The 21,657-nt window shown below is 57.7% G+C and overlaps 1 protein-coding gene and 1 pseudogene across 1 annotated transcript in view; one reads left to right on the top strand and one right to left on the bottom strand.

Annotated features, from left to right (window-relative positions):
* The window catches only part of TTBK1 (tau tubulin kinase 1), a 35,917-nt gene that overhangs the window by 184 nt on the left and 14,076 nt on the right, over positions 1-21,657 (top strand). Inside the window, exons 2-12 of the mRNA XM_033863682.2 lie at positions 4,831-4,978; positions 5,226-5,299; positions 5,499-5,639; positions 6,431-6,535; positions 6,974-7,039; positions 7,488-7,580; positions 7,666-7,791; positions 9,092-9,246; positions 10,179-10,410; positions 10,645-10,823; positions 14,007-14,568. Of these exons, the coding sequence (XP_033719573.1) occupies positions 4,831-4,978; positions 5,226-5,299; positions 5,499-5,639; positions 6,431-6,535; positions 6,974-7,039; positions 7,488-7,580; positions 7,666-7,791; positions 9,092-9,246; positions 10,179-10,410; positions 10,645-10,823; positions 14,007-14,568 (1,881 nt within the window). The remainder of the gene's footprint in view (positions 1-4,830; positions 4,979-5,225; positions 5,300-5,498; positions 5,640-6,430; positions 6,536-6,973; positions 7,040-7,487; positions 7,581-7,665; positions 7,792-9,091; positions 9,247-10,178; positions 10,411-10,644; positions 10,824-14,006; positions 14,569-21,657) is intronic.
* LOC117313744 (small ribosomal subunit protein uS8-like) lies at positions 3,435-3,823 on the bottom strand (annotated as a pseudogene).

Here is a 21,657-nt window from a genome sequence, read left to right as displayed (position 1 = left end):
AGGTGCCTTGGCGCCCCTACCCTAAGAGGGAGGTGCCCCTAAGCTCATTTGCATATGGCTTGCAGGTCATTATTTTGCCTACACTTGTGGACAATCGCTTTCTCCCAGTGCCCTCTCTCCAACCCCGCCGTCTCTCACCCCTTTCCCCGCTAGGTCAAGTTGGTCGGGCCCAGCCTGCAACAACTCCTGGTTGGATGTCAGAGCAGGAGCTGCAGAGCTCATTGAGGGGAGGAGGGCGGGGTGGGGGAGGGGGCCGTTTCTCTGCTGGACCTTGGAGAAGGGCAATGAGTGAGCCCCTCCTCTTCCGCAGAGGACAGAAAAGCTTGGGTTCGGGGAGAGAGGACCTGAAGGCGGCTCCCACCGCATCCGCACTCCATCTTCTCTATCCATCCTCCTCCCTTCACTGCTTCCTGCGGCAGGTGCAACATGCCGAGACTCCATCTCCCAGCGTGCCTTGCTCCTCCAGCCCAGGACTTCGGGCTGCTCGGTCTGCTGGGAGTTGTAGTCCGAGCTTCTTCAGGGCTTTGCCTCTCGGATGGGAGGGCGACACATGAGGGTCGAGGCAAAGGCAGTGTAGTGTATGTTGAGCGGAACCTATGAAAAATCAATCCCAGTCCCACCGCCCCCCTTTTCTTTCCGATGCTTGAGGGCACTTTGATGTCCTGTTTTTATGGGGGCAGGATGATGTGGGGCAGAATTTGGGGTGACTATGTGAGCTTGTGGGTCTGCATAGGGTGGGTGCTCGGCTCACCAGAGGTGCGGGGTTGAGAGGAGAATGGGGCCTGGCTGCGGGCAGGTCTCCATGGCAACAACTACCCAGTGGGCAGGTCTCCTAGTGGCCAGGGAGAGGGGCAAAGGTGGCAACGTTGTCAGAGATGTCTCTGGGACCGGAGGAGGTGAGGGATGGAGCTGGAGGGGCCCGAGAGCTGAGGGAAAGGGCTGTCTATGTCCCAGAGGGGGACTTCCTGAGGGGGAGAGGAAGGGGACAGAAACTGGGAGAGGAGGAGCCAGGGCAGTAATCAAAGGCATGAGGGTCTGGCAAAGTGAGGCGTGTTCCTCCAAGACGCCACCCTCACCCCCTCCGGGTCCTGCTCAGGGCATAGTTTCTGGCAGATTGGAGGCAGGAGGACTTTTGCATTGAATAGGTGAGAAAAAGAGGGTATTCACGCACATAGTGAAATTGGGTTAGAAATTTCCTGTGCTTTTTGAGGGAGGGGGTGGGAGATGAGTGGGGAGAGAAGTGGCGGGGGGGGGGGAGGGGATAGGGGCAAGCCCTCAGTCTTTGCCAGGTGACCTCGCTTTCCCCTCCCTCCCTGGACCCTGGAGAAATAGAGAGGGCGGGGTGCCAGATGCCTGCCCTCAGCCAGTCTCCACGAGGGACAGACAGAGAGTGAGGCACAGCTCAGGAGCCAAGAAAACTGCCCAGATGGGCTGTGCCAAGAGAAAATGAGGGTCCATGGCATTTGGTGGAGTATTTAAAAATAATAGCATTTTTTTCTTCTTGAGGGGTGCCCCTTAGAATCAGAACGTCAAAGTATAATAACAATAAAAACTTAGCATTCATTTTGAGCACTTACTGTGGCCGGGCGCTATGCAAAATGCATTATCTCAACAACCTATGGAGTAGATACTGTTATTATCCCCGTTTCACAGTTGTGGAAACTGAGGCACAGGGATTAGCTAACTTGCCAAGTTCCCGTGACTAGTCGGTGGAACCAGGTTTGTCTGACTGCTGGGGCAACAGTCACTGAACTATGTTGCTTCCTAAGAATTAGCCCATCTGAGAATCAGGATCAGAGAACGGAGGGAGAGTTGTGACATATATTCTAGTCCAACTCTCATTTTACAGAAGGGGAAAAGCAGAAACTCACCCCAGTTCACCCAGAGCTGGGCCAAGAAACCTGGTTTCCTTTTTCCTAAGTGAATGCTAGTCCTATTGTGTCATGTTTCTTGAGGTCCTTCGGCAGGGGAGAGGCTCCAGAAAAAATTTAGGAGGGGAGGAATAGGGTCTGGTGCAGGGAGGTTGAGAGAACATTCCTGTCACTGGGCTGTGGGCAAAGCTGTTTTGTGACTTTCGTGGGCCTTGGGCACTTTTGCCCTTACCGGCCCCTTCCAACATAATAAAGTACTAAAGATTGCAATTGTATGACTGCATTGCTATAATGAGGAATAAATTAATACTATATAATACAATTTTTTGACCTAAAAGTTCATTTCCCCCTTCTGATTGTAAAAGAAATGAAAACATTTTCATGGCCTCCTAAAAGTATTATTAGGGTGCCTGCAGTACTCCCCTGCCCCCAGAGGTTCTGTAATGGGTGGGTGGGGGGTGAGGAAGGAACTAAGGAAAGAGAAACAGACTCTGTTTGGAAGTGGAGGTGGTAGAGAAATACCCTTTGGCATCCTGGGAAAATGGACAGTAGGTGTCAGAAATGTCTTGGGTGCCCCGAGCCCTCCTTACCATCTCCAGCAAGGATTTTGGAGCCTGGCAGATCTGGCCTTGAATCTCAGCACTCACACTGTTAATCACAGTATAGTCAATGGTTCCTATTATTTCAGTTAAGACTGTGGGTTCTGCATCAGATTCCCTGGGTTTAAGTGAAACCCGGCTTTGCAACTTACTAGCAGTGTGAACTGGGGCAAGGTACTTAACTCTCTGTGCCTAAGTTTTCCTTTTGTGCAAAATGACAACTCCTGTGACCTTCCTTACCTGTGTTGCTGGGAGCCTCTGGAGATGAGCTGAGATGATGTCTGTGAGTCTGGAGCACAGAAAACGAGGTGTTTCCTCCACGTTCCCACAAAGAAAACCGTAAAGGAATCTAGAAGATACTAGAATCTCCCCTGAGTTTCACGTTCCCAGAGGAAGACATGCCATTGCTTCCCTTGAGTTTGCATCTGTCTCCTCCTGTTCTGAAATTCTGCTAGAAGTCTGACCTTAACTTTCATCTCAAGTAGAGAGGGACCCCGGTTTATCACTGTTCTTCCTCCCTCCTCTTTCCTGGGCACAAGAACCCAACCAGCCTTCCACTTGTCTTCCAAATCTTCCCTTCATCCTTCTCTCTTTTTCTAGAGTGTTTACAACTGTAACCTGCTGGGAACTCGCAGTCCTCAGCTCTGCCCTGCCCCCTATCTCTCACCATTCCCATGTTTCAACCACCATTAAACATTTATTGGGCATCCGCGTGCTGAATAACTGCCAAGGGGCGGGCTCAGATGCAGGAGGCTTAGAGTCAGGAGTTTAGAGATGCTCAGAGCAGCCTCCATCCAATCAGCTGCGGCTGGCACGTTACAAGCCAACAGGGCACAAGTGAGGACTCTGGAAGAGGTCAGGCCACCCATGGGTGGGGGGGCTCCCTGGGAGGGGAGAATTGAACTGTTTAGCTTTTTTTTTTTTTTCTGTTGAGGCATTTTCTTTGCACAGATGTGTTACATCCCTAGAAAAAGAACTCCGGGATTTTCCCTCCTGTGTTTTTTCATCTTGCTTCCTCACGGTTCATGATGCCAGCTGAGGTTATCAGTACAATGAAACCACACTGACGGGACGGAAGCAGATTATTCTGCCATTTTTCTAGCTCTTTGAGCTGCACATCAAATCCGGGGCTGGTCACTCTACACTTGTTTAGCCTGCCTGTGAGGTTCACAGTAATTTTCCCAGCTCTGTGAGCATCAGTGATTTCAAACTCGCCAGTGTAACCATGCTTCAGCATCCCAGTGAGAAACTGGACGGTGACTTTGGAGCAGCAAAGCCTAATAAGAACCTGGCTTTTGCCTCACTTTTGTTGATGCTGTTGAGAGCATCAGCCGGGACCTTTGTGTGCACCATTATGACGACACGGAAAGAGGGCGGAAAGAGGTGTACATCTTTCTTAAGCCAAATGAGTCCCAACTTAGAACTCAGCACCTTCTCCCCTGTCCCCCCATCATTGCCAGCAGCACCCTCACTCTCCAAGACCCCTGGGCCCCTGACTTAATCCCGCCCCGTAACTCAGCTTTGCTCATCTCCCCTGGCCAATTCCGCCTCTGTCACCGTTCTCCCCTCTGCCTTTTCTCACTGCCTGCCCAGAACATCAGAGCTCCACTGCAATGCTCCCTGAGAACACACAGAGTCTCTTCAAACCTCCATCCCCACCATGTTCCCCTGGACAGGAGGCTCACCCTGGTTTGGGGCGTCTGACCTGGGGCCTCGGGAGTGACGTGAGCTTCAGCAGGGGACCTGGGCAGAGAACACCCTTTGCTGAGTCCCCTCCCCCGAACACTTCCCTCTAAATGCTCTCTGCCCCTGGTGGCATCTTTCAGGAGACTGCCAACCCCAGGAAGGGCTGGCCTCCCTGGGGGAGGGACCCACCTGAAGCTGCAAGGTTCTTGAAATTAGTTTGGCTTCCGGACGGAGGCGGCTCAGTCTAGGTGGGGGAGGGGGGGAGCGTGATATTTACTGTCCTTAAAAGGCTCACGGTGGCCCATTATCTCTTCAGAATCCTGCATCGGCTCGTCTCCTTGTCTCTGTGGAGTCTCAGGTCTCATAACTTTCCCACTGCCCACTCTGACATCTAGCCCCATGCGTGTGCGTGTGTGTGTGCGTGTGTGTGTGTGTGTGTCTGTGTCTGTGTCTGTGGATAGTTGTACACCCATGGGCTGAGCTCTCTGTCTCCAGCACTAGGAGAGGAGGTGGGAGCATGGGTGGGCGGGGTGAAGAAGGGAGCCACGGGGTCCTCCCCTTCAAGGACAGCCCCTGCCCCCATCAGTGAAGGAAGTGACCCAGTAATGGGTGGGGTGAGAAGCTGTTCAGCCTGATCCCTGTGTCCCCTATTCCCCTTTCACCCATCTCTGTAGCTCAAAAAGATCGGGGGCGGGGGCTTTGGTGAGATCTACGAGGCCATGGACCTGCTGACCAGGGAGAACGTGGCCCTGAAGGTGGAGTCGGCCCAGCAGCCCAAGCAGGTCCTCAAGATGGAGGTGGCTGTGCTCAAAAAGCTGCAAGGTGCGGGTCCAGGGCAAGATGGGAGGGAAGAGGTGATGGAGCCAGGGGCTGAGAGGTGATGGGCGAGGGGATGTGGGAACAGAGTCCAAGAGTGATGATGGGCCTAAGGGCAGGGGGAGGTGGGAGAAGTGGCCATGGGGCCAGGGCTGGGGGAACCAGGAATCAAGAGTGCACGGGAAGCCCACCTTAGGGCTGGGAGTGAGGAAGAAGGAGTAGGAGTTGGGAGACCCCTGTCTGTATCCCTCAGGGAAAGACCACGTGTGCAGGTTCATTGGCTGTGGCCGCAACGAGAAGTTTAACTATGTAGTGATGCAGCTCCAGGTGAGTCCCCGTGGCCCATCCTCCCTTCACTCTCCCCCAGGAGCTCTGGTGGTAGCTCCTGGGGTGGATGGAGACTGTGGCCCTGGGAGGAATGGGGAGTGGGCGCAAGCCTTTGGGGCGAGGCTGGGCAGAGTGTCATGGCGGTGGTGGTCGGATGGCAGCTGAGCTGGGCCTGTCCCCACCCCCACCCCCACCCCAGGGCCGGAACCTGGCTGACCTGCGACGCAGCCAGCCTCGAGGCACCTTCACGCTGAGCACCACTCTGCGGCTGGGCAAGCAGATCCTGGAGTCCATCGAGGCCATCCACTCCGTGGGCTTCCTGCACCGCGACATCAAGCCGGTGAGGGCTGCCCCCTCCTCTGAAGCACACACTCCGCCTCCTCTCCTTCCCTGGGTCCCCTGGTTTCTTCTCCAGGGCAGTGGTTGGGTGGGGACAGCCTCTTCTACCCATCCCCTCCTCCTGCTCTCCATCCCAAGTTCCAACTCTTCCTCTCCCCTGCCTCTCAGGAACACCCCTGCCTGCCCCTTGGGCGTGCCAGTGTCCTCCCCTCTTTTCTCTTCTCTTCCTTTTTCTCACCCCTGACCTGAATAGTCCTTGAACCTGGAACGGTGAAGGGGTTGGGGAAGGATGGAGGGATTGAAGAAGGAAGGGCGACGAGGGGCTGGGGCTTGGTAAGAGATTCCAAGTAGCTGATTTTGTAACATCTTGGATCTTGGTGCTTGGACCCAATTTAAAGTGGTGAAAACTGAGGCCCAGAAAGGTTGGTTGAATGGCCCAAGGTCACACAGCAAGAACAATGCTGGTCTCCTGATGCCTCAGAGCAGGACAGTTACACTAAGCCACCCAGCCCTGCTGGGAGTTCCAAGGATTCGGAGCCAGGCGACCTTGGCTGGGTTGCCTCTTGCTGTGTGATCTCGGAGAAGCCTGCAGTTTGCTCTCAGTTTCCTCCCATCTAAAATGAGCATAATCACACCTGCCCCTCAGATAAGGTCCGTGACCTGCTGTACATATTGATGTTTTACCCTCACGTGAGTGTATGTGGGGTGGAAGGCCCCTCACCAGAGCTGTTTCTTGGTGTCCCCTGAGGTGGGCCTGGAGCCCCAAGGTTCACAGCTACTGTCTTCCCCCAGTCAAACTTTGCCATGGGCAGGCTGCCCTCCACCTACAGAAAGTGCTACATGTTGGATTTTGGGCTGGCCCGGCAGTACACCAACACCACGGGGGACGTTCGGCCCGTGAGTACCGCCGCTCACGGGAATCCTGGCATCCTCGCCCCACGCCCTGATCTGGGGACCCTTCACCAGTTTTCCCTGCAGCTGCCTAGACAGGCCTGGCCTTGTGTTCGGTGTCACTCAGTGCTGGGTCCACACGCGGCCTGTCCCCCTCTCCCCCTTGGCCTGGGTGGATGCCACTTCCACACCCTGTGGTCTGCCTGGTCAAGGGCAGACGCAGGGGCAATGAGCAGGGTCGGGAGACGGGTTTAGGACTGGGCTTGGTGTGTCAGGTTGCTCCTGACCAGGCCGACTCGGGAGTGCCGTGGCGGGTGGGGGGGTGATGCGGGAGGAGGCGGTCAGGGCTAAAGTAGGCAGAATTAGGCTTGGTAAGCAGGGTTGAGATGTGGCCGAGGTCAGGGGCAGTGGATGACGTTCCTGGTGGTGTCCTCCCCTCTGCAGCCTCGGAATGTGGCCGGGTTTCGCGGGACTGTTCGCTATGCCTCGGTCAATGCTCACAAGAACCGGGTGAGTGGCAGGGCGGGACTGAGGGATGTGGGAACAGTAAGGGCAGAGGTCAGGGGCAGAATATGCTGCTGAGGAAGAGAGCAGGGCAGGCAGCTGTGATGGGAGGTGGGGAGAGGAGTGCAGGGCAGGGGCTGGAAGATGCCCCTCCAGAGACCCTGATTGGAAGAGGGCTCGGCGGGCGTCTCCCCTTGACGTCACCTTCTTCCTTGTATTGGGGATCCCCTCCTCTCTGTCCCATCACAAATCTCTGTGGATGAGAAAGCACACACGGAACTTTTGACTGTGGGATTCTGTGTGTTGGCGGGTCAGGAATGGAGCCGTGACTTCAGGGAGACCCCAGCTCTGCCCATAGGCACCCTGACTGGTGTCCCTCAGTGAAGGGTCAGCCTCCACTCCCAGGGAAGGACCTGAGAGCCATGGGTGACCCCCTCCCTGCTCCCACCCCCAGGAGATGGGCCGCCACGATGACCTGTGGTCCCTCTTCTACATGCTTGTGGAGTTTGCAGTGGGTCAGCTGCCTTGGAGGAAGATCAAGGACAAGGTGAGGGCGGTACAGCTGGGTCTGAGGGCAGGGAGGGCGTGTGGGGCAGCTGGGGCTGCATCTCCCAGTGCCCTCTTGTCTCCAGGAGCAGGTAGGGATGATCAAGGAGAAGTACGAGCACCGGATGCTGCTGAAGCACATGCCCTCCGAGTTCCACCTTTTCCTGGACCACATCGCCAGCCTCGACTATTTCACCAAGCCCGATTACCAGGTGGGAGCCTGCCTGCCTGCTCCTGCGCCCCCGACGCCTCTCTATGGGTGACTGTCTCCAGCGCCACCCATCCTGCTGAGGCCCTGCGCCCCTGCCGGCTTGGCCCTGAGCACCTCCCCCGGTCTTCCAACCACACGAAAGAAACTGTTGTGTGCTCTTGTAAACAGTAGTCACAGCTAAGATTTATCAAGAGCTCACCCTGTTCTCAGTACTTTTCCTGCATTAACTCATTTAAGCTTTAAAACAAGCCTTTGGTGATATTGCGTGTTCTTTATGTTATCACTCCAGCACTTAACAATTAATGAAGCCAAGTGCTTTCAAGGACTTTACACTGAAACTCTGCAGGAGGCCAAGTGGGATGATTATCCCCATCTCATAGATGAGGAAACTGAGGCCTGACAGCCTGGTTAGGAGCAGGGCAGGCCTCAGGCACATCTGACTCCAAGTCCAGTGCTCTTTCCAAGGCGCCATCACTACACCCCTATGGGACCCGCTGATCAGAGAATGTTCTGCCTAGGATCCACTATGTGCGAGGCACGGCTACACACCGCAGGGAGCACAGATAGTGTCAGGCACACAGTGGGCTCGCAGTGAAGGGGGTCCTGCTAGCAGAGACAACCCTCTGGAGAGACCTAAGTCAGAAGTGGAAAGGTCTGTGGGGCCGCCACCTCCTGAACCCAGGGACCCAGTTGTTGGCAGAGGTCCCTTACTCGGGCAGTGGGAGGCCAAGCCCCCCAGGCCTAGCTCAGCCTCATGGGTTGCCCCAGACCACACAGCTTCGAGCACACCCTGTGCTGGGCCCTGGGCTGGCTGCTAGAAATGTAGAGGTGGCAGATAGGCCTGTGAACAATTCAAACCGCTGCTCTGTGCCCAATCGTGTGGGCGGGGTATTCAGGGAAGGCTTCAGAGTGGAGAAGACAGTGGGAAAGGCACTGCAGGCAGAGGAAGCAGCCTGTGCAGAGGCATGACCCCATGTGGTGGGTTTGGGAAACTACTCCTGCTGCTTCTGCTGAGATGTGGAGTTGGCAGAGGAGGCTGGGGCTGGAAATCAGGGGACAGATCTCCAAGGGCTTGTGTCCAGCCAGTGGAGCTTAAGTCAAGATGATAATTTGCATGCTGATTTGCATACTTTGTGCATGTTGTCATTTAAAATCAATGTGCCCTTCTTTCAATGCCCCCTCGTGGCCCATCCCTGTCCTGGAAGGCCCCTCTCTTCCCCCTGCAATCCCAGCAACTGCCCCCTCCTCCTGGCTAGCCCCTGGGTCACCTCTCTGTCCTCCCGCCACCCCCATCCCTGCAGTTGATCATGTCAGTGTTTGAGAACAGCATGAAGGAGCGGGGCATCGCGGAGAACGAGGCCTTTGACTGGGAGAAGGCGGGCAATGACGCCCTCCTGTCCACGAGCACCTCCACCCCGCCCCAGCAGAACACCCGGCAGACGGCAGCCATGTTTGGGTGAGTCTTGGGAGGGGCGACGGGGGGCAGATGACCCCTGCCCCGAGGTGTCACCTGAGAAGCCAGTCCTCTCCTCCTCTTCCTACCTGGACACACCTGGCTGTCTCTCCTGTTCTTGGTGCTCAGAAGCAGGGTTCTTGAATCCCAGGGAGCTCTGCCACATCTCTCCCTTCAATCTGGAGATGGAGGGGGCATCCTTATTTGGAGTTCTGGACCTTACTGGGGAGCAGGGAGCCCTGAGTGAGATTCCCCCAGCGCCACAGTCTGTCTGTTTCTTGGTGGTCACACGCATCCATTCAGGGAACAGGTCTTGAGCCCTGGCACCAGGCCCTGTGGGGGCTCAGAGAAGAGATGTGCAGCCCCTGCCCTCCAGGCACTCTTAGTTGAGTCTGGGATGTTTGTAATCGATGGGTCAGCGATTTCAGATCTAACTGAAAAGCACAAAGATAGAGTGGCCCAGGGAGGGGCCCGAGTGAGAAGGGCTCCCCACCCAGCCCTAGGGGTGAGCCAGGGGACACACTGCGGAGACTCCACAGGACTTGCCAGCACGTGAGGTGCCGGGTCTGTAAAGATATTGGTCCAGGAACTCCAAAGTGATTCTTTCTTTAGACCCATTTCCTAGTCTCAAGGAAGCCAGCCAGCGAAATGTAGTGGGGAGCTGGCAGGGCCGGAGAGCATCGAGATCTCCTAAATAAACCGAGCCAGGTGGGGCCGTAATTGCCCTCCAGCCCTCTGACCACCTGAGCCACCTGACGGTGGTCTGGTCCCAGAGGGTTTGCAAGCCAGGGATGGAGATGGGCCTACGGACGCCCCGACTCTGCCAGACCTTGCCTGTGCCCACTCTCATGGGTGGCGGGTGGTCTCCGGGGCCTGTGCAAGAGGAGAGGGCACCCCTGCCAGCCTTGCCCACGGCCCCCTCCTGGCCTCCACAGGGTGGTCAACGTGACGCCGGTGCCCGGCGACCTGCTCCGGGAAAACACTGAGGATGTGCTGCAGGGCGAACACCTGAGTGACCAGGAGAACGCACCTCCGATCCTGCCGGGGCGGCCCCCCGAGGGGCCGGGCTCCAGCCCCCACCTCGCCCCCCACCCCGGGGGTCCTGAGGCTGAAGTCTGGGAGGAGACAGATGTCAACCGGAACAAACTCCGGATCAACATTGGCAAAGTAACTGCAGCTGCGGAGGGGGACGCGGGTGGCCTTCCCCCTCCCACCTTGCTCCCCACCCGTGGGCCCCTCTCCCCAGCCGCCTGCCTGCTCGCCCTGCCTCCCTGGCCCGGCCCCATCCCAGGATCACCGGCATCCCAGTGCTCGGACCTCCCTCTCTCTCCTTCACCCCAGAAAACCACCTGCCCACATCTGCCCTGTCAGCCCCACTCATGGAGCTCCCCTGCCCTGCAGACCCCCTGTGTGGTGGAGGAGGAGCACAGCCGAGTTGCGGGGCTCCCCGGCTCCCCGGTGCGTGTCCCCCCAGACTCACCGACAACCCCAGTCCGTTCTCTGCACTACCGGAGGGTCAACAGCCCTGAGTCGGAGAGGCTGTCCACGGCGGATGGGCGGGTGGAACTGCATGAGAGGAGGTGGGTCTGGAGCCAGGGGGATGGTCAGGGGCCCCTGGTCCCCTCCACCTTCACACGCCTGGTCTGGAGGAAAGTTCAGATTCCAGGCAGAGGTGGGGGGACCTTGGAAGCGTTAAGAGGGTTCTACTTGGGCCTGGGGTCAGACTCAGTTAGAGTCAGTGACCAGCCTGGAGAGGGGGTGGGGGATGCAGAGGGCCCAGCTCAGACCACGGAGGGGCGTGGGGCTGGAGGAAGGTGTAGGAGGAGGTGAGAGCTGAGATGTAGGTGGGCGTGCTTCCAGAACCTCTTTCCCTGGGGACTAATCACAGATGCCTCAGAGCAGCTGGGGCCTTCTCCAGGCCCCTCCCCCTTCAGCTCTGGGGGAGGGGCCTGGAGAAGGGTTCGGGAGAGCCTGAGGAGAAGACAGACCAAGTTTTGGGGGTCAGGCCTCGGGGATCTGAATGTCAAGGAGGGACCTGGTTGGTGGGTGGCAGTGTTGGAGAGTTTAGACTTAAGGTGAGCCTTTAGGATGGGGGATGAGAGGGTGGCTGGTTGACCTTGGGTGGCTGATGGCCACTAGGGACCAGGGTCCCGTCCTCACCTTAGATCTGATGGGTGGGACAACCTCGGGTGGGAGACATGACCCCACCTCCCTTGGCTCCGGGTGGGGCTTCACCTCACAGCAAGGCGGAGGCCTTCTCTGCACCAGGAAAGAGGTCTCTTCCTGGGGCCCAGCCCTGGGGTAGGAGGTCCCTGCCTCCTCATGCCCCACTTCAGCCAGGAACCCCCATCTGGACTCTGCCCCGAACTGCACGTCCCCTCTGGGATGGGCACAGTGCCCCTCTGGGGTGTGGAGATGCCCGAGTCAGGGCAGTCCTGTGCCAATCCCTGTGGCGACCCCAGGACAAAGAGACGCAGGCCCTGTCCGGAGGGAGCCGACAGCCCTCACACACACACTCACATCCACACACACCCCCACGCTCATACTCACACACACACACTACACTCACACGCACACTCTCACACTCACGTCCACACACTCACACACACTCACCTTCACACATCCACCGCACTCACACACACACTCACACGCATACTCTCACACGCACACACACTCATTTTCACACACCCACCACACTCACACACTCATACACACACACCCTCACCACACTCACACTCTCACAGGTTGAACTACCCGGGCCAGAAGACCACATTTTCATCCATCATCGCCCAGAGGGTTCAGGAAACAGGGAGGAGTCAGGAGGGGCAGTTTGGAAGGGATACGAGTGGAGAAGGGAGGTGGGAAATGCCCTGAGCAAAGACAGTCCTGAAGAGCACATTGGTTTGGTTCAGACTGAACCCTTGTTTCAGGGATGCTGGGGAGAGGAGAGGGCTGAGGAGAGATTTTCTGGAAGGTTCAGGATCTCAGGCAGGGCAAAAGCGTTTGGGGTGCTCTGGGGCACTTGGGAGCAGGAGAACCTATGAAGCTGGTGAGATCAGGGTGTCCCACCTCCCTGCTTTCTTCAGTTCCCGCTCCCCCCACAGTCTTCGGCCCCTGTCTTCCTCTGGCTTCCTTTCTCCTTCACATCTATTTAGACAAACCATGCTCTTGGGAAAGGAAGTGACATTAGCCACTTACATGGGAGTATGAATGTAAGACCTGGGTGACCTCCCTCCGGGGCTTGTATTTTAAGCCGTATGAACAAATTGATAAAAATGTTGTGCAGATTGGAGTTGGCAGGTCCCACATAGGCTGGGGTACGATGTTGAGAAAGCCCCACGGGAGGCTTTGATCTCTCACCCTTCCCCTCACAGGCTCGATGCAGGGGGGAGGATGGCAGTCCGCCCCCTGTCCGCAGCCTGAGTGTGAGTGAGGCCTCTGTGGTTCTCAGGGGGGCACCCTGGCATCTGGGAGAGGACAATTCTTCCTTGTATAGCATCCTACAACCAGGAATACCCTCACCTTGGGGCTGGTACTCCCCAGTTGAGAACCTCTGCAAGTAACGTGAGATTCACAGCACAGGTTAAGATAACGATGGAAGAGATGTCCCCAGGTAGGATCCAGGTCCCAGAAGCAAATGTCAGAAGGGACCCAGCCCCTGCCTGGCAGAACTCGCAGTCTCCTGGGGTGGCAGATTCGTAAACATACACATGCTCCTCTCTGTGACGAGAGGGGACACAGGCAGCGCTGGAAAGGCAAATTAACCCCCATCATGCAAGAGGGAACAGCTCCCTGCAGGAGGTGACATCGAGCTGGGGTGGACGGCAAAGCGTGGGAGGACAGGCTGTGTGTGGGGAGTGGCATTCGTAAAGGCACAGAGGTGTGAGCAATTTGTGGAAAAGCAAATGAATTTGAGATGGGTCTGGCTCGGGGAAGGGGGAAATGGGGCCTTTGGCTGGCCGTCAGGGGCCTTGAATGCCAAACTAAGGCATGCGGACTTTGTCCCGGGCTGGGAGTCACTGGAGTTTGCTGGAGGTGGTGAAACCAGCCAGGTAGGCTTGAAGGGTGGTGGTAAAAGAGGCTAGAAAACCATCAGCAAACTCGAGGGCCAGGTGGGTGTGTTTGCCCTGGGTGCAGCGGGAGAGAGCCCGCATTGGGTGGGAGCCCTAGCTGGGCAAACATCAAATTGCCTTTAGGAAAGTCAGAAGATCCAGTTTCCGGGGCGTGGTTTGGAGGGCAGTGTTCCTTGGGCACAGGAACCGGATTTTACTTTTTGCCTGTTTAGATTCCTGGAACACAGTAGGCATTCAAAAATGCGTGTTGGGGCTTCCCTGGTGGTGCAGTGGTTGAGAGTCCGCCTGCCGATGCATGGGACGCGGGTTCGTGCCCGGTCCGGGAATATCCCACATGCCGCGGAGCGGCTGGGCCCGTGAGCCATGGCCACTGAGCCTGCGCATCCGGAGACTGTGCTTCACAACGGGAGAGGCCACGACAGTGAGAGGCCCGTGTACCGCAAAAAAAAAAAAAAAAGAAGAAGAAAAAAAAAATTGTGTGTTGAATGAATGACTAAATGAATGAATGAGATCTTTGCAGGGACTGAGGTTGGAGGGTGGCAACCCAGGACGTGGCTGAGCCTGGCCCAGGGTGGGAGAAGTGCAGTGGTCAGGGGGTCTCAGGCATCAGCTTCCGCCTTGCCACCTCCTTGGGGTCCTTGGGGGTCCAGAGAGGCTGGGCACTGAGCCCCATGTTGGGTGGCTTTGCAGGTCACGAATGGATCTGCCCGGCTCACCCTCGCGCCAGGCCTGTTCCTCGCAGCCGGCCCAGATGCTGTCAGTGGACACGGGCCACGCCGACCGGCAGGCTAGCGGCCGCATGGACGTGTCAGCCTCCGTGGAACAGGAGGCCCTGAGCAATGCCTTCCGCTCGGTGCCGCTGGCCGAGGAGGAGGACTTCGACAGCAAGGAGTGGGTCATCATTGACAAGGAGACAGAGCTGAAGGACTTCCCCCCGGGGGCTGAGCCTAGTACGTCGGGCACCACGGACGAGGAGCCCGAGGAGCTGCGGCCGCTGCCCGAGGAGGGCGAGGAGCGTCGGCGGCCAGGGCCGGAGCCCGCCGTCCGGCCCCGGGGACGCGGCATGCACACACTGGCCGAGGAGGACCTGCGACTGATGCCGGCTCAGCCCCTGCCACCCCAGCTGAACCAGGCCGATGGCCGGTCAGAGACATCACAGCCCCCCACGCCCGGCAGCCCTTCCCACTCGCCCCTGCACTCCGGACCCCGCCCTCGACGGAGAGAGTCGGATCCCACGGGCCCTCAGAGACAGGTAAGGTTGGGCTTGCACCCCACTCCCCACGCCCGATGCCCGCAGTCCTGGCACGTAGCCGGGAGTGCTCCTGTGTGCTCCCTGGGGGCTGCCGACTAGCACCAAACTGTTGCAGCTCTGATGAAGGGAGACAGGCTTAAGGGTCTGAAACCAAGCTTATGGGGGCAGCAAGGCTTCCCAGAGGAAGTACCTCCCGGGTCTGAGTTGAGTCTTGCATTCTGGGTGGTGTCAGCCAGGTGACATAGCAGGAGAAGGACCTCCCAGGCCAAGGCGACAGGGTGTGCAAAGGCCCGGAGGTGGCCATCAGAAAGCACTGCTCTGCTTGCACTTCGCAGCACATGAGGCTGCGAGGTGGGTCCTGGTGCCCCGTCTGGGAGGGCCTTGGGGTTGGGGCTGGATGCTGAAGGCTTGGTGAGCCACCGCAGGCTTTTAAACGGGGGTGCGACATGATGACATGGGTACTTTTGAAGGATCCCTCTGGCTGCTGTGTGGAAAATGGACTGAAGGGGCACAAAACTCTCAGCAGGAAGGCCACGTGGCAGGCGCCAGTGGGAGAGTGTCCTGGTGGCTTGGACCAGGGCGGGGACTTTGGATTTGGGGCAAGGTGGATGCAGCCGAGAGGTGTTGGGTGAGGACTGAGGGAGCTGTGACGGAGCAGAGGGGCTCTCCAGACGCCCGGTGTTCCGGGTGGGTGGCGGTGCCGTCACTGAGTGGCTTTAAAAGGAATATCACCTCAGCTTTGGATGCAATGACCTCGTGGTACCTGTGTGATGTCCACTGTGGAGGCATCAGTGCTCAGCAGAGAGATCTCGCCGGGAGATACGGACTGGGGGGTCTTGTAGTCCACAGGAGTGGATGATGTCACCCAAGAGGACACCCGAGATGGTGGGGAGAGCCAAGGGTGAAGGCAGAGCTGGGAGGGGGGAGGAGAAAGGAAAGGGAGCCCTTGAGAACGAGTGAGCTGAAGGGGTCAGAGCGTGGAACACCTGGGGAGAGGGCTCCTGGAAGTCAGCGAAGGAGCTGCTGAAAGAGGGTGAGGCCAGCAGGGGATGTCCTGTGGTCAGGGCAGGCTCCATGCGGGGGGTGAGCCCTGAGGACCAGGACGCTCAGACAGTGATGGGGAGAAAAGGAGCCTGGGCAGCAGGGACCCTAAAGTGGGCACAGGGGCGGGCATGCTGGGGGCCCTGGGTGGACCCGGTCAGACTGCCATGGCACCTTCTCGTGTGGGAGGACTGCAGGACAAGGCAGGACGGGCAGGGAGGGGCCGGATGGTGGTTGCATCATAAATGCCAGGGGGAGGGTCTGCAGCACGTCTCATGGTATTTTCTTCTGGCAAACATGGGGTGTCAGAATAGGCAGCAGGCCACTGGCCTGGCCTGGCTTCTCTGTGTGGGGTAGAGGCTGACCTCTGATCCAGGAATATGGCTCCAGCACTCACCCTGGGTGTTGAATGGGGTCTGTGCTCCCTCAGAGGACTGGGGAGAGCAAGGAGGTGATGCTAGAGGGCTCAGGGGCTGTGCCGCGTTCCACTGGACTGTCCCACGTCGGGGGCATGCACGCAGAAGGCTCTGGGAGATGCCAGGTGCAGGGCTGGGGCCAGTTCTGCTGTGTGCTCAGAATCGGGAGGTCTGGCCGGGAGATCGCAGGTGCTCTGGAGAAGGCAGCTCCGAGTAGGGCTGTCTTTACGCCCCATCCCTGTGTGTAGAAGAGACAACCTCTGACCCAAGATCCTGAGGAGTGTTCATCCTGGCCTTGCCCTGGACACTGGAAAATTGGGGGCTCAAAAAGTGGGGACCATGAGCTTCCACCCAGAGGGGTCCTAGCCAGCCTGAGTTGGAGGCTCAGCTGTGGCAGGATGTGGGCAGCATGGCTGTGTTGCTGACCTGGACACTGTGCGCACCAGAACCAGCACTGGGAAGCAGGAGAGGGAGCAAGAGCTGTTTGGGCTCCCTTGCTCCCCTCTCATTCATTCATGCACTCATTCATCACCTAGTCATTCCCTATTACTGCGTAACTACACTGTGCCGGGGACCGGAGGCATCAGAGATCAGACACACAATAGGTCGTGCTCTTGGGACGTGCAGAGTGGAGGAAAGGAGACAGGGGGTGGTGGTGTGGGGTGGAGAGAAAGCCCAGAATTAAAATCAGGAGGCCGAGTTCTGGACCTGGGCTCTTCCAGTCCCTTCCTGGTGACTGTAGGCCAACTGGGTCTCAGACTTGGGGTGCTGAGCTATCTGGGAGGTTTTTCTCACCTTCAGATGCACCCCCCTTGTCCTAGGAGTCAGCCTCCCACTGGGGAATTCCAGCCAAGGGGGTGAGGAGAGATTTGGGGGAGCAGACTCAGGCCTGTCGTACAGTCAGTCTTGGGCTCAGGTCCTCCTCGTGACAAGGGTGGGCATTGCCTGTCTCAGTGAGCGATGAGCTGATGAGTCGTGTGAGCCTGGAAGGGATGTTAGGTGTGTGCGGGCCTTGGTTTCCCCACAGCGTACAGCATTCTATGGCTGCGTGTGTGCCATAGAATGTCGGTGTCAGCTTACCCAAGAGCGTGCAGCGGTGTGTGGGCGTGTCCATGTGTGTACACACGCGTGTGGGTGCACATGTCAGAGTGTCTGTGTAGAGCGCGTAGTGGGTCTGCGAGCGTGTGGAGATCCATGGAAGCCTAGAACGTCACAGCTGGCAGGGTAATCATCACAGTGATAGTTCTAATGAGGATATAAGAGCTGGCACTACTCCCGAAATTCCATATTCTACATGCGTATTCCTCACAACAGTACCGTGCAGAGGCCATCCCCATTTACAAGGTAAGGAAACTGAGGCTCAGAGTAGCTAAGTCTTTAGCCCAGGGTCACCAGCTGCTAAGTGGTAGAAGCAGGATTTGAATCCAGGCAGCTGGCTCCAGGGCTGTGCCTGGAGCCACACAGTCTGAGGCCTGTGTGTTTAAGAGAGGAGCAAACACAGGCCAGAGAGAGCAGATGACTTGTGCGGGATCAGGAAGAGCCTTTGTGTGTGGGGGGGGGTGTATATGTGTGTGTGTGTTGCACACATGTGTGTGCGCCTGCTGGCTGGACTGTGGCAGCAGGTGTGCCTGTGGGCGTGTCATTGCGTGTGGTGCAGCCTCTGTGTGTGTCTGGGTTTGAGCACATGGGGCAGGACATGTCTTGGAGTATTTCAGTACAGCAGGGTGAAGCTGACTCCTTCCTTCGCCAAGGGCAGGGGAAGAGGGAGGAATGGACTGGCACATTTTTTCCTTCTTTTGGTCTGGAAAGAGTCCTGAGCCCAGCCTGGGTGGGGGATGCAAAACTGGCTGCACCCTGGAATCTCAGTTTGTGGAACTCCCCCCATCCTGTAATGTAACTAGATTAAGCGGCTCAGGGCAGGCAGGAAGTCTCTATAGGGACCCCACCCTGCCGCCTTTCTGCAAGGAAGCCCCTCCTAGTCCCAGCTCCGTGGGCTTGGTGTCTGACGCGTGAACTTTCTCCTAACAGCTCCTAAGATAGGAGCACCTGCCCCCGTGGGGAGCAGGGACGAGGATAACGTGGAACCAGGCAGTTTGAGAGCGTCTATTGTTCTTTGGTGTGCATCGCATGGTACTTTAATTTTTTTCTTACACACACCTCGTTTTCTTCTCTCGGGAATTTACGGTGCAAATTAGAAGCGACCGGGAAAGCCAGGGCAGAGGAGAGAGCAGCGGACAGAGTGTGTGATTTGGGGGAGGCATGTTTACCCTCCTTCGCGGTTGTCTCTGGCTGATAACCCGGGGGGTCAGCATTCCCTGAGTACATGGACATTTTGTTTGGCAGCCCCTAGAGCATTTCCCTGCCACGTGTGCGAGGGTCTGGGGGACAAAGATGAATCGGAGCTCACAGTCAAGGGGGTGGGGTGGGGATGCAAAGGTGGAGACACGATGTTTACAGTCAAGGGACATAGGGAGATAACAGAGAACTTTCCTCTGCTAGGAACAGGGAGCCAGCCTGCCTGGGAAGCCGGGGTGGCCTCAGAGACATGACACTTCAGTGGGGTGCTGAGGACAGGGAGGTGGCCACAAGAAGTACCTGGCCTGAAAGGGCAGGAGCATGTTGGGATTAAATCCCTCTGGCAGCTGACCAAACTCTGGCTGAGATGCTGAACTTGAGCCACCCGCCTGTGCTGCTAGAGGGACTGTGGGCAACTGTGGGTACCTCTGGCCCTCAGTATCCCCAGGTGGGCCTTGGACCCCTAACCCTTAGTGCAGACAGGACCGGTTCAGAAGGATCCTAGACTTGACCACAAAGAAGCTGGAAGGGAAAGTAGAGTGAGGGCAAAGACGATCCTACAGAATGTTCTGTCTCCTCGCCTTTCTGCTGGAGGTTCCATGCCGGGTCCCTGGACCCCCATTCAATGGCCTCAGGGGCCCCCTCCTCCTCAGCCCTCTAGCAGCTGGCCCAGCCAGTCCTCACTGGCCCCGCCTAACGATATGTAAACTGGCCTCAGTCCCAGGAAGAGCTAGGGGTCAGGATGGGAAACATCTGATGACAGCCAAGTCACCATTTCCATCCCCATAAGCCTGGGACACCGAGCCCCACTTTCCCTTTTCCCTTTGAGGGCACGAGGGCAGCAGGGCACAGGCGTGATTCTTCCCAACGGTGGCCCAGTGAGGCGGCCACACCCTGCCATGTGGCTCGACCTTGCAGAGGACAGGGAAAAAGCCACCTTGGAGAAATGATTTCAATCGACTCCCCCACCCTCCAGTCCTCTATCCCTTTCTTCATTCTCAAGAGTGATTTAAAGGGTGATAAAACAGTTCACCTGACACAGCATTTACACCATGGCCAGCACTGTTCCAAGGGCTTTGCATATTATAACATCTGATCCTTATAAAGGTCCTATGATGTGGGAACCATAGTCACCCCCATTTTACAGATGAGGAAACTGAGGCATGAAGAAGTAAAGTAACTTGCTTGAGGTCACCCAGGTAGTAAGTGGTGTAGTTGGGATTCAAACATAAGTAGTCGGACCTCAGAGTCCTACCCTCTGCTACGTTGTCACTGAGACCCTGGCTGCCCCTGTCATGGGGGCAGGAGTGCCACCTCAGAGGGCATGTAGCTGGTGTTCTCTAGACCTCATGAAGGGCATGGAGTCCAGCCGGGAAGACAGATGGTGCACAGATGCTAATACATTTTAGAGCAGCCTTCCTGGGGGGCAGGATTTCCCCAGCCCAGAGGGAACCCCGAGCTATGTAGAGCTAAGCCAGGAAGGCATCCTGGAGAAAGTGAGTGACCAAGGTCTCTGCAAGGAGACCATGGTGTGAGGAGGAGGCCGGGAAAGGGCACTGGAGGCCGGAGCCTAGATTGTGAGGCAGGAAAGTACTACAGTCTGCACCCCTCTGCACCCTGCCGGACCCTGCCGACCTGCCCGGGACGCCGGTGCCGCAGGGGCTGTCAGCGGTGGGGTGGCCCCCCGAGACGGAGCTGTCGAGTCTGTGCCTGACGCCTCTTTTCCCTCCACTCTCTTGGTCTCTTTCAGTTGGAGGAGGACAGACTCTCGGGGCACTCCCTCCCGCGGTACAGCCCCCTGCGACGACTGGCGTCCTCCGTTTTCTCCTCCTCCACGCTGGAGACCGAGCATTACCCTCACCCTGGCGGCGGCGGCTCCTCCGGTTCCCTCATTCAGCGCAGCCGCTCGGCGGAGAGCAGCCCCGTGCGGGCGCCCCACCGGCGCCACGCGCCCCTGGCCGCCGGCAACCACAGACTCGTGCCCTCGGTGCTCCGCATCTCGCGGTCACAGCTGCAGCAGGTGTGGGCCCGCTTCACGCACAAGACCTAGGCTGGGCCCCCCCCCTCCTGGAGGGGGCAGGTGGGGGGGGTGGGGAGCAGGCAGAGACCGTGGTTCCTTCCCAGGACGCAATAATCACACACTCATACACCCTGTCCCTCCCCATCATGCAATACAGCCCCCTATAACGTTGGCCCAAGGTACTGTAACGCCCCGCCCCTCACCCCCCATCGTCTCCCTTTGCTTGGCGCCAGCCAAATGGTGCAGGGAGGGATGGGGCTGTTGGTGCAGCTTCTGGGACAGGACAGGGGCCCTGGGCTGGAGCCACCAGTGAGTCCAGAGTCCAGTGGAAACCAAGGTGTCAGGGAGAGGCATGCTGGGTCAGAGTCAGTCTGGAATGAGGCTTATTCTTTTTAATCTGTGATCTCTTGGCATAGTTGGGCCTGGTCCACCCTTGAGGGGAGTGCCAGGAGACTGGGTCCCTCTTGGTGTGCTGTGTGTCTGTCTATCTGCGTGGGGCAAGGTGTGTGGCCCTGTGTGTGAGATGGGGGCCTGGCCAGCCATATTTGGGGCTTGGTGGGAAAGTGCCTCTACACTCAGTGGTATGGGAGGAAGCAGCCCTGTAACCCAGTGAGCCCTTCCCATGCCATTGTCACAGAGGACAGAGTCCTTGCCCTCCCACATCTCAACCCAGGAGGCCTGGAGCTCAATCCACTGTAGGCTGCCCGTCCCCCAAGGCATATGTGTCACCATCCACTGGTGGGATTGGTTGCCTGGCCCAGCTCCTTAGGAGCTGAGCAAGCATGAACAGGGGCCTGGGATCTGCCTCTCAAAGCGAGCTGGAGCCTCGGCGTGAAAGGACCCCGTCTAGTAGCAGCGGCAGAGAGGGTGGTTGTAAAGGATGAGGTAGGACCTGTGAGCTCAGGACAAATTCCAGACACAGCAGTCCCACCACTGCCCCTCTCAGAGGGTGACTCATTCCTGTGGGTGCTCCGCCAACCTTTTTGCCCCCCAGGGGCGGTGGTGAAGACAGAGCAACAGGGCACCTGGTAGGCTGATCAGATGGGGATCTGGAGATGGGTGGGGGAATCAGGATGCCAGATTGCTTATGCTCTTTCTGCCTGTTTCTCAGCACCCTACCTGTCACTGAAGGGACCCCCAAGGTTCTCTTTCTTCGTTCCTGCCCATGTCAGCCAGCACCTCTGTTCCCCTGGGGAATGCGGCAGTGGTGAAGATGGCTCCAAGAAGGGCAGCACCTGTATAGGGAGGGAAGGAGGGGAGGAGACCTGAAGGTTTGCAAAATGTTGACTGCAGTAAGGTTGCACCTGTGTGTGTGCT

The sequence above is a fragment of the Tursiops truncatus genome, chromosome 10, assembly GCF_011762595.2.
Source record: "Tursiops truncatus isolate mTurTru1 chromosome 10, mTurTru1.mat.Y, whole genome shotgun sequence".
Taxonomy (NCBI): Eukaryota; Metazoa; Chordata; class Mammalia; order Artiodactyla; family Delphinidae; genus Tursiops; species Tursiops truncatus.
Note: the sequence above shows the minus strand (reverse complement) of the source record. Positions and strands in the feature narration are given on the sequence as shown.